The sequence below is a fragment of the Equus przewalskii genome, chromosome 13 (assembly GCF_037783145.1).
Source record: "Equus przewalskii isolate Varuska chromosome 13, EquPr2, whole genome shotgun sequence".
In the NCBI taxonomy this organism is placed as follows: domain Eukaryota; kingdom Metazoa; phylum Chordata; class Mammalia; order Perissodactyla; family Equidae; genus Equus; species Equus przewalskii.
The window spans coordinates 58,377,513-58,389,765 of record NC_091843.1 but is presented as its reverse complement, the minus strand read 5'-3'; the positions used below and the strand labels follow the sequence as shown (position 1 = coordinate 58,389,765).

At 36.2% G+C, this 12,253-nt stretch overlaps 1 protein-coding gene across 20 annotated transcripts in view; it reads left to right on the top strand.

Annotated features, from left to right (window-relative positions):
• Nucleotides 1-12,253, top strand: part of APC (APC regulator of WNT signaling pathway) — a 116,509-nt gene that overhangs the window by 32,661 nt on the left and 71,595 nt on the right. For 4 of the 20 annotated variants that reach the window (XM_070571290.1, XM_070571286.1, XM_070571279.1 and 1 more), the window contains exons 1-2: nt 1,785-1,855; nt 2,290-2,392. The exons of 8 other annotated variants lie outside the window; for them this stretch is intronic. Coding sequence is in view for 2 of the 12 variants with exons in the window: in XM_070571282.1 (XP_070427383.1) it covers nt 1,781-1,855 (75 nt within the window). In the remaining 10 variants the exon portion in view is untranslated. Of the gene's footprint in view, nt 1-1,629; nt 1,856-2,273; nt 2,393-12,253 lie in introns of those variants that run through there. 8 more of the 20 variants (XM_070571289.1, XM_070571285.1, XM_070571272.1 and 5 more) reach the window with 6 other exon arrangements.

The window sequence follows — 12,253 nt, the reverse complement described above, 5'->3', positions numbered from 1 at the left end:
TTCTAAAATGTATCTTTTGTTTTGAAGGGTACTTTTTCTTTCCAGAAGTTTTAAGCCTTGGGAGAAATGATTTATTCTGAATTTATCACAAATAGTCAATGACTATATAAATAAGTCCTGTTTGATGAATCATGCACTTTCAGTAAGAGGATCTTGAAAGCCTTTTGTAAAAACTAAGTCATCTAGACAAGAGGGATATCTAAGATAGAACCAAATTGACCTTTCCTTTATTTCAAATATGAAGGGAAATTGTTCCTACATATATTTCAACCTTTAATATACAGTTTTTCTAATTACTAGTAATATGTGGTTAATATATGTTCATTTGTTCATTCAACAGCTATTTATTTATATATATAAATAAACATTATAAAGAGACAAAGAGAAAAATACCCAAAAGCACAAAGGAAAGCAGAAATCACTCCGTAATCCCACCTTCTGAGGATAAACCCTAGGAACATCTGTTATGTGTACATCCATGAACCTCTTGCTGTATGTCTATTACTCTTCTAATTTATAGAATTTTTTTTTCATTTTTTTGCTGAGGAAGATTTTTCCTCAACTAACATTTGTTGCCAATCTTAGTCTTTTTGCTTGAGGAAGATTCGCCCCAAGCTAACCTCTGTGCCAGTCCTCCTCTACTTTGTGTGTGGGTCTCTGCTGCAGCAGGGCCACCAAGGAGTGGTGTAGGTCCATGCTGTGAAACCAGACCCATTTGCCAAAGCAAGCCCACCGAACTTAACCGCTAGGCCACAGGGCCAGCCCCAAATTTATACGATTTTTAATAAAATGGATTGCTGCAAAATATGCTGTTTAATAGCTTGCTTCTTTTCATGCTATTAATTTGAAAAATTAAGAAAGTTACGATAAATATATTTCATTTAAAAACCTGAAGTTAAATTTGAAATAGATCATGGAAGCTAGTCCCCGCCCACCATGTAAACCAGAATTTAAATCCACTTTAAATTCTTAGCAATTTGGATTTTGTCTTCCTAACTTATAAAAATTAGTAATTTTAGCTTTAATTCGTTAGATTTAAATGAAATATAGAATTTACATTAAAATATTAAATTTAAATCTTAGATTAGTAATAGCTATTGTGTCAGGGGCTGATCTAAATACTGCTTCGTGTATATTAACTCCTCTATTCTATACTTCTACTCCCATTTTATAGAGGAAATTGAGGCACTGAGTCTTTAAATGAATAAAGTCATACAGCTAGTAAGAGGCAGGGGCAGATTCAACCCAGAACGTGTGACTCCATGATTCTGATCTCAACCACTCTGCTCTGCTGCCATCATAGCTTTTCTGGAAACTGTATTTTTAATTCAAACATAGTTTGAGTGATTTACCTAACATCAGTGATTTGCAATATAAAATTAACCATTGTAATACATTTAATAGAATTCTTTTTCTCTATGCTGCAAATATGCAAATCTTAGCAAATGAAATGTAATTTATTACCGCCCCATCTCCAGCATCTCTTGCTAATCTGTCTGCCCTGTGGACCTCCCTCATCCCACCCTATTATGCATGCCAGCTTCCGTCAGCTTCCGTGGGTTGCCTGGGTATAGGGGCGGTGAGGGTGTACCCACGAGCGCTAGGTGCGGGTTAGCGCTCCCAGGCTGTGCGGCGGGGCGGGGCCCTATGCTCTGCTGCGGAGTGCGGGTCGGGAAGCGGAGCGTGAAGCAGCTGTGTAATCCCCTGGACGCGGACCAGGGCGCTCCCCATTCCCGTCGGGGACCTGCTGATTGGCTGGGCGCGGGCACACGTGACCGACATGTGGCTGTATTGGCGCAGCCCGCCTGGGTGTCACTGGAGACGGAATGGAGGTGCTGCTGGGCTCGGAAATGGGGTAGGTGCTGGAGCCACGATGGCCCGGCTTGCTGCCGGGGGGAGAAGGAGGCGATTTTCCCTCGCACTGTCAGAAACTGGTGCCCTTTCTTTGGCACAGGGTCTACTGCCACATGCCAAGTTAGGAGGCAGGGGCGTCTCCCCCCCTCCCCCCTACTGCAGCACAGGAGATGGATTTCCTGTGCTTCTGATCCAGGGTTTTTGACAGAAGAGGAAGAAGGGGGGAGGGGTAGGAGTATTAAGGGGAGTCTGGTGAGAAAGAACTGTTTTTGAAACCAGAAGGAGGTTTTGTTTTTATAATGCCTGTTGACAGAGTAGAGTGGAATAACAGTATCTAAGGAAACGGGTAGAGGACAACAAAGAATGGAGCATATTCATGGCAAGGAGCAAAAGCTCTAGCCCATTGAAAGGCTTCTTTTCCTCCCTGGCCACAAGGACACATGCAGCGGTAGCCAAGAGGGGATGCGAGCTGCTGCTGATGGCTGATGTCGCCCTGGTGGAAAGGGCTCCTTGAGAGAGGAGGAAGAGGAGGAGGCAGGTACTGCAGAGCTTGAGTGTTGATTTTGGTTGATTGGTGAAATTTTGATCGCCAAAAGTGCTTGCTTTTGCAAAACATCTGAGTGAACTCCCTGTGAATAGGTGGCAAAAAGATAACAGTGTCTTTGTTAGTTACCAGACGCAGTGGTAGTGGCTTTTTGCAGATGACTGCAGCAGCGCTTTTCTCCCTCTGTTAGGCTGAAAGGACAACTGCAGAGGAATAAGAACCCTTGCAGCAATGCTGGTGGGAGAAGTCCCTTTACAAGAAGCCGCAGTTTATCGTTGCAACCTGAATAGGAAAAAAATAATTCAGTTTTTTAAAGTAGGAAAAATATCAGCCTATGATTGTTTTGACAGTGGAATATATCAGACACTTTGATTCTGTATCACAAAAGAGATGCTCAAATTCTTTTCTTTAACGTAAATCCTATAGGAAATTTTAATAAATTATGTATGAAGCAGTGGATTTTTTCCTTTGTTAGTGTAGCTTTATGCCATTAATTAGGTTATTCAAGAGTAAATCACTTTATAATGTAAATTACTTTGTGAAAAATTGTAGTGATAGATTTTTCATAGGCTTAATATTTAGGATCTATATTAAGTAATTTTATGTTACTCTCTGGTCACTTTTAGATATCGTTGAGTAAAGTCTACAGGCAAACATTATCAATTAAAGCACCAGAGCTTTTCTTTTAGATGTATTTTTGTTTAGTGAGTACTTGTAAGATATACTTCTAATATAAAGTGTTTTTGTTGTACTTATTTTTTCCTTTCCTTAAATGTCTAAAAACATATGTTTTCAGATTGAGTATGATTTTAAATGCCTTGCCTTTATGCATATAAACGGTAGCCAGCCTGCCACACCTCCCTGTTCCCTGAACAGGATGGCATTGGCTTTATAAAGCCCTCCAGGATCAGTGACAGTGTCTCTTAAATAGTGCTTATGTAATAGGAAGTCTTGAGAGAACCTATTATTTTGTTTCATTATTTTTTTTCAAGATAATAAGGAATTGGACTCGAGTAAATAAGCCTGTGTAAAGTTTTCTTTGACAAATTAAAGCAATTTAATGTTTATTTTAAAAATTATTTCTGCTTTAAGAATTGTTTGATCATGGATATTAAGGTTAATAGTCCTTAAGATCTCTTTTTAAAATCTGGTGGAAACTGTAGCTAGAAATAAAGATGTCACGTTAAAATTCCAAATGAAATTTAATAGCTAATACCATTCAGTTCTTTGAACTCCTATTAGTATAGTTTTTGAGAGTTTATGCTTCTTATTTTTATATGAATTATCTCGTTTTGCTATTTAAACAGCTCAGTGTAGCATTATTTTCATTTTAAATGTTAGAGTACTCCTAATTAGGTATGTTGTGACTTTGTCCCAGGTCATGTATTGTATAATGATGTAAAGAACTTGTCTTCTGTTTTATTCTAACTCTATAAAACTACTACTTTAAAATGTCTCATTACGTAACATACAAATATTATATAATAGAAATTGTTTGGAAAGCCATATAAATCACTGAAAAATCATTTAGCAAGTGAAAAAGAAATCTTACTTGGTTATGAGTTTTAACTACGATTTAAGAATGCCTTGTAAAATACCAGGCAGCTGAGCAAATGGAGAGGCAGCAGTTTTCATAATGACATTCATAACATACTCTTTTTAGATCATCTTATTAATCGTATGAACACTTTTAAATAAAACAGCATTGGATTGAGATTTTTCATAATTAAATACAAAATAAAGAACTAAAATAAGGAAAGTTGATTTTTTCCTTATCGTATGAATTACCTAATATAAGACTAAACTGTTGGCTTCAGTAGTCTTTGAAATTATTCATTGTTAACTGACATGGCCAGAATTAAGCTATTAAGGAATTCAAAAGTTAAATATTCATAAGCATGCCTATGAACTGAATTCATATTATTTATTGATGTTTTTCATGCAATTAATTGCTCTGGTTTTATATTTTACCATTTTGCTCTATTTTTTACTGTTACTAATTTCACGTAATTTAACCAAACTTTTTATGTTAAATGTTCTCTTTTATTTTTGTCCTTTCCCCTCTCCTTTTTTTTTGTTTTTTTTAAATTACAATATAAGTGAAACTTTACATCACACACAAGATTGGATATGTAGAAAAGGTGAATGATACTTGAGGAGATACGTTCTCTGCATATTTGAATACCTACTAAATGCCAGACCTGTGAAAGGTGCTGGAGAGTCAAATGAGACATGGAAACTAACCTCTAAGAAACTTATAACAGAACTATGTGAAATGTCATTGCTAAACACTGATTGCTTTGGCTACTCCTAGGATCTTTAAAGGTTTATATCATCTAAAATATCTTCTAATTTAGAGGAATGTGGAGGTTTGCTCTTTGAAACACTGTACCTTGGAATCACAGATTTACAAAAAGCAAATTACTTTTGAAGTATTAAGTACGTATGTAAATGAGTAGGTTGAAGGTAAAATGAGAAGGTTAGAGGAAGTGATTTCTGGGTCTTCTAGTTCAAATAGTCAGTAGTCTGTGGTTCTTGATTTCTACTGGGCAACTGTTAGAAGGAAAAGGTACACCCACTCTTGGTATAGGTGGCATCTCACCTGTTATGAAATAGATATGTTCTTAAAAATTATTTCTGTAAATCAAATAACATCATCAGTCCATATAAGGCAGGCCTTCTTCCCTTCGTTCCCACTCCCCTTATATATAGTTATATATGAATAGACAGGGCGCCGTCTCCATGGCCTAGTGGTTAAGTTCGCGCGCTCTGCTGCAGCAGCCCAGGGTTAGGATCCTGGGCGCGGACATGGCACTGCTCGTCAGGCCACGTTGAGGCAGCGTCCCACATCCCACAACTAGTAGGACCTGCAGCTAAGATATACAACTATGTACAGGGGGGCTTGGCGAGACAAAGCAGAAAAAAAAAAAGGAAAAGATTGGCAACAGTTGTTAGCCCAGGTGCCAATCTTTAAAAAAAAAAAAAAAAAGACAAATGTATTCTTCAGTATGCATTAATTCTTGTGAAATATTTAGCATCCTTTTGTCCTTTTTTTTTTTGAGCTGATGAAGGTTTTTTAATTGTAAACTTTAGATACATAAAATTTACCATCTTAATCATTTTTAAGTATATATATAGTTCTCTGGCATTAAGTACATTCATATTGTTGTGAATGTACCAGCATCCCTCTCCAAAACTTTTATATTCCCCAACTGAAACACCTAACTGCTCATTTTCCCTTCCCTCCAGTTCCTGGAAACCTCCATTCTACTTTCTTTCTATGAATTTGACTTCCATCAGACTTCATATAAGAGGAATAATATAACATTTGTCCTTTTGTGACTGGCTTATTTCACTTAGCATAATGTCTTCAGGTTCATCCATGTTGCAGCGTGTGTCAGAATTTCCTTTTTTAATGCTAAGTAATATTCCTTTGTATATCGTATTTTCTCTCTTCATCTGTTGATGGACACATGAGTTGCTTTTTTGGCTTTTGTGAATAATGTTGCTGTGAACATGGGTGTACAAATATCTGTTTGAGTTGCTGCTTTCACTTCTTTGGAGTATGCACCCAAATTTATGGTTTTAATTTACATAATTTTTGAACATCTTTAACTCAATACTGTTTTTAAGATTTATCTATTTTACTTTATATTCATCTAGTTTGTGGTGCTGACTCTGTTGCATAGGGTTCTGTAGTATCTATCATTATTTCTCTAGTGATGGCCCTAGGCTTTTTCCAAATATTTTTTACCACAAACACTGCTGTGGTGTTCATCCTTATACATGACTCCTTGTAGACTATGTTAGCTACATATCATATAACAAAATACTCCAAATCTTCATAGCTTAAACAACAGATATTTATTATTTTAGATGTTTTCATGGGGCAGAAATTCCAGAAAGTCTTAGTTGGGTGCTCTGGCTCAGAATCTCTCATGAAGTTGCAGTCAAGATAGCCAGAGCTATAGTCATCTGAGGGCTTGACTAGACTGGAGGATCCACTTCCAAGATACCTGACTCACATAGTCTGTTTCTCCTGGCTGTTGTGAAGAGGTCTCAGTCACTTGCTATTGGTCTCTTGCTGGGGCTTCTTGAGTGTCTCATGACATGGCATCTGGCTTCCTCCAATGTTTCCAGAGAGAAAGAGCAAGAAGGAAGCCGTTGAAGACATAGTCTCAGAAGCACACACCGTCACTTCTACCATATTCACTTCATTAGAAGTGGATCACTAAGTCCACCCCACAAAAGAGATAAATTACACTCTACCTTTTGAAGGAGTAGAGTCAAAGAAATTGTGGATATATTTTAAGATCACTACCCAGACCAATGAGAAGATTTCACTGGAATTTATCCGTAGGAGAGGGATCACTAGATCAGAGGGCATTTTTTCCTGTTGCTGTTGTAACAAATTACCACAAACTTACTGTTTATAAAACAATTCAAATTTATTATCTTAAAATCCTATAGGTCAGAAGTCTGAAATGGTTTTCAATAGACCAAAGTCAGCATCGCAGAGGCGGTGTACTTCCTCTGGAGGCTATAGGACAGAATCCTTTTCCTCGCTTTTTCCAGCTTCTAGAGGCCACCTGCATTCCTTCGCTCATGGCTCCTTCCTCCGTCTTCAGTGTCAGCAGCATACTAAATCTCTCTCTGACTCTGATCCTCTGCTTCTGTTGTCACAAAGCCTTCTCTGACTCTGACCCTTCTGCCTCCTTCTTATAGGAACCCTTATGATTACATTAGGTGCACCCATATAATCCCGGAAAATCTCCCCATATCAAGAATAACTTAATCACATCTGCATGGTTCCTTTAGCCATGAAAAGTAACACATTCACAGGCTTTAGGGATTACCAAGTGGACATCTTTGCTGGGTCCTTATTCTGTCCATTATAGGCATATACGTACAATTCTTTATTTTTTCAGGCATACACATACAGTTCTTTATTTTTTTTAATCTGAAATGTTTGTTTTGTGTGTGTTTTTTTTTTCTTTTTCTCCTCAAATCCCCCCAGAACATAGTTGTATATTTTAGTTGTGCGTCCTTCTAGTTGTGGCATGTGGGATGCCGCCTCAGCGTGGTTTGACGAGCAATGCCATGTCTGCACCCAGGATCTGAACCAGTGAAACCCTGGGCCACCGATGCAGAGCGCACGCAAACTTAACCACTTAGCCACAGGGCCAGCCCCTGTTTGTTTTTTAAGTTATACCTTTGTGAATGAATGTTACTTTTTTGGGGTAAATTTAGATATTCATTTACCAGATTTGTTTAAAATATAGTATAGTATATAATAGTCATAAGATGGTAAGCAGATACTCATTGAAGAGTATTGAAATTTATTTTCCACTGACAATTTTTAGATTCTTGGTTTTATTATCATTTAATTTATGTCAGTATATTAGCTACTTCTGACAGTCTAGTAGAAACTGAGAAACATTAAAGCAACATGGCCTTGTACCTTTTAGGTTTGCTATCACACCATTTCTGTGGGTACTCTCTCTAAACCTCGTCTTCCTTACACTCTGAAGCCACCTAGCCAAAGTCTGTATTTATGCTCTTACCTTCCTCTTTTCCCTGATTTATCCACACTGGATTTCAGCTAATTAAACTGCCATCTGTTCCTTCAAATATACGTCAGTTTCCAACCTCTGAGCTTTGATCATGCTGTTCCTTATTCTGAAACACCATCCCCTCATTTATGTCTGTTACAATAGTGCCATCTCTCAAGTCTCTTCTTAAATGGCATTTACATTCTGAAACACTTCTCAGCAAGGTGTGACTCCCATAGCACTCTGTCAGTGCTTTTGAACTCAAATTTGCCTTTGAATTATAGGTAATTTGTATCTTAGCCTGGGTTCCGTATAAGTCAGAATCTTGAGACAGGGCCTTGTATGAAAAATACTTTCTGTGAGAAGTGATCCAGGAACAGTAGAGGCCTAGAAAGAGATAAATAGTGAAGAAGGACAACCAGTATAAGCTTGTGTTCTCAAGTTGGCCACCGCTTTGGACAAGTGTGGCTTGATCTGCCAGGACTTTCTAAGGAACCATATGGAATTGTCCACCCAACGGAAAGAATGATATATATTAGCTCCCATTCTCCTTTAGTCAAGGATTGCCCCATCAAGTGTTCACTCTTTTATAGGTTGTACATGCATGAATGTTGGGGACCCACACTTGGGTGTCACAGATGCCCTAGGACAGAAAACAGAACATACCTGGTGGAGCTAATGTGCTGTCATTGGACATCTGCAGTGAGCTGATTGATGCAGCAGTGACTAGAGTTAAAGTGAGCCAAGAGAATGTAAAGTGGGACACAAATGTCTGATATATTTGTATACTGATTCTGTTTACTCTTTCTGCTGGAATATTACACCTTTGCTATATAATAAGACACTTGAGAACAAGGAACATGTCAATTTACCTTCCTGCCTGTATTAGTCTTGTAGGACTGCTGTGACAGAGTACCACAGACAGGTGGCTTAAAACCATAGAAATCTATTCCCTCTCAGTTCTGGGGGCTAGAAGTCCAAAATCAAGATGTCAGCAAGGTTGGTTCTTTCTGGAGACTCTGAAGGAGAATCTGTTCCATGCCTCTCTCCGTACCTTCTGGTGCTTGCTGGACATCTTTGGCGTGGCTGATAAAGCACTGTTTCTGTTGATTCTTGCATGTGTTTGCCCTTTTGTGGCTGTCACTGAGTAAAGCATTTTGGGAATTACAAGAGCTAAGTATTAGATATAAACCTTGTCTTAAAGGTGGAGAAACAAAACTCACCAAAGTTAAGTGGAATAGTTAGAGAATAATAAAGCCAAGTTGTATAGTATTTACTGTACAATCAGCAGAAGACTCATTCTTGGCTGGAGAAGACAGGAAGGTTTTATGTAAAGCAACAGAACTGAGCCTTAAAGGATGGGGATATGTTATAGCAAAGCAGAGGAAAAAAGGATGGGGCATTCAAAAAGGAGATGAATTATGAGCAAAAGTACAAAGTAGTTTCTACGGAATAGTGAGGAGGGACTTAATGAAGGAGGAGGATTATGTTGGGACCTAATAGAAAATAAGTTTGGAAGTTAGACTGTTAACAGATATAAAAGTTCTTGAAAGCCACATAAAAGTATTATTGTGTGGTCTTTAAGAGCCTGAGCATTAGAAACAAATATGAATTTGAATCCTGGCTTAGCTACTTGATCTGTGTTCTTCGGAAAGTTATTTGCCATTTTGAAGTCCCATCTTTGTTAACTCTAAAATGTAAGTGATACCTACCACCTCACAGTTGTAAAGATTAAATGAGATGTATGTAAGGCACTTATAGTACATGGCATATTATCAGTATGCAATAAATAGTTGGCTTTCTAAATTTCATATTTCAGATACACAAAAAAATAAGTCCATATATAGAGACTTTAAATAATATGCTACAGTCAAACAGGTATAGAACTTTGAGAACTTTGTACATACACGTTTTCTGTTTTTTAAATTTCAGTGGGATGTTTATGAAAATTAGTCATGTTCTTGACTACAAGGCTAACCTTAAAAAGTTCTAAGTAGTAGTGGTTTTGTAGGCACCAATTTTCAATCAATCTAAAAACAATAAGTCAATGTCAATAAAAAGATGACTCAGAAGTCATTTTATACACCTAACTATTGAGAAGGATTTTCACTGTATCCCCTAGATCAAAGAGGAAATCAAAATTGAAATTATGAATTATCAAGAAATACAGAGGAAAACACTTCATGCTAAAACCTATGAAATATGGACAAGGCTGTACTAAGAAAATGAATATCCTTAAACGTTTATTTTATTAAGGAAAAACTGATAAGTGAACATGTAAATAAAGTACAGGAATAAATGAATTAATATTCTGTTTAAAATAATAAAGAACAAAATAAACCAATGGAAAATAAGACGACATAATTAATAAAGATAAATGCAGAAATGACTAAAATAAAAAACAAAGTAATGGAAAGAATATGTAGCACCAAAAGTTAAGTTTTTGGTAAAGATCAGTAAGATAAGTGAAATCCAACAAAGCCTGATTAAATGAACAAAAGACAAAACAAAAGAGGATGAATGGGAGAGGAGACATTTAAAAATGAAAACATGCACAGTTCTCTGGTAATACGCTTGAAAAGCTAGAGAAAATGGATAATTTACTGGTGAACTATTAATGAATCAAATCGATACAAGATGAAGAAAACATGAGAAGACTTAACCACAGAAGAAACTTTAAAATACATAAAAATCTTTCCTCTAAAAAGGCACCTTCTGATCTGAATTCTAGCCGACTTTCAAAGAACAGATAATTTTAGATTATATAAAATTAAGATGAGAAGCCTCTTATCAATTCATTTTATAAACTTAGCATAAATGTAATTCAAAACCTTATTTTAAAATACTATAAGAAGTTAAAACTGTGGTTTCTCTTATAAAAATTCCACATGAAAAACTGAAAACTGAATGAACTAGTAAAGTAATAAAACATGAATAAGTAGGATTTATTGCAGGAATGGAGGATGGGTCAAAATGAGAAAATCTTAGAATTGACAGCATCAACAAATTAAAAGAAAAAACTATAATGGTATATGTTATATCAAAAGGTGCTGTGAAAACATTGAGAAGCCACTCCTAATAAAATATTTAAAATAAAAGGAAAATACATAAACATATTAAAAATATTTACTGAAATCTAAGAGTAAGACTATTACATGGTGAAATACTAAACTATTCCGATTAAAGTCAGGAATAAGATCACTATTGTTCAACATAATTTTGAAGTTTCAAGCTAACAATAAGAGAACAAAAAGAAATATGGTACAAATATTGGGAAAGGAGACAAAATTATCTTTACTTATGTATTATATGGTTACATACCCAGAAAAACTTTTAGAACTCATAGGATAATTTTATAAGGTGACTGCACAAGAGATAGATGTTAAATAAAATCAGTAGGTTTTATCTGTACTAGCAATATCTGGTATGGAATGGTGGTGTTTCATTCACAGCAAATCAAACAACAAAAAACTCAGAAATAAATTTGTTGCAAAAGGCATAAGACCTTTTCTTGAAAAAACTGGAAAATCTGATTGAAGGACCTGAATTATTCATGACGCAGAGAGGTAAGATTTAGTGTCATAGAAATGTAATGTTTCAAATTAATATGAACGTAAGGCAGTTACACTTCTAAGTATACATGAGAATTTAGCATAAGAGATACATTTCCGTTCAGTGGAAAAGAAACTGTTTGTTAATAAATAGTGCTGATGTAATTGGTTATCCATATGGAAGACAATAAAGTTAAGCCACTGCACTCATACCATATAGAAAAATAAAAATTTTATGTGAATTAAAAATCTTAATACAAAAATAGAATTTCTGATGCAAGCTAATACATTAATCACTCACATTTTTCACCCCTTTCTCCTATGACCCCATTAAAGTGGGAGTAAAAAAATAAAAAAGGATAGGTGTTTACAATGCCAAAGAATGAGAGGGAGCCAAACTGAGATTGCAACAAATTTCTGGAAGATGAAGAAATTGTGGAAATTAAAAATGATTGCTGAAAAACGGTAAAGGATCTTAAGACTTCGTAGTTCTCTGTTCTTTCCAACATAGCAGGTTACTCCTGTTATTTAAATGTAAAATACTAATTTTGAGAATTTCTCAATAGTCTGAAATTATTTGGGCTACCTTGGGGTGTTTGAAAACAAGAATTGGAAATTCATGGCCAGAAGTTAACCAACTGCCACTGATTTTGTAAGCAAATTTCAATTGGAGTAACAGTCATGCCCATTTATTTAGGTATTGTCTGTGGCTGCTTTTCTGCTACAGCAGTAAAGTCAGGTAGTTGTGACAG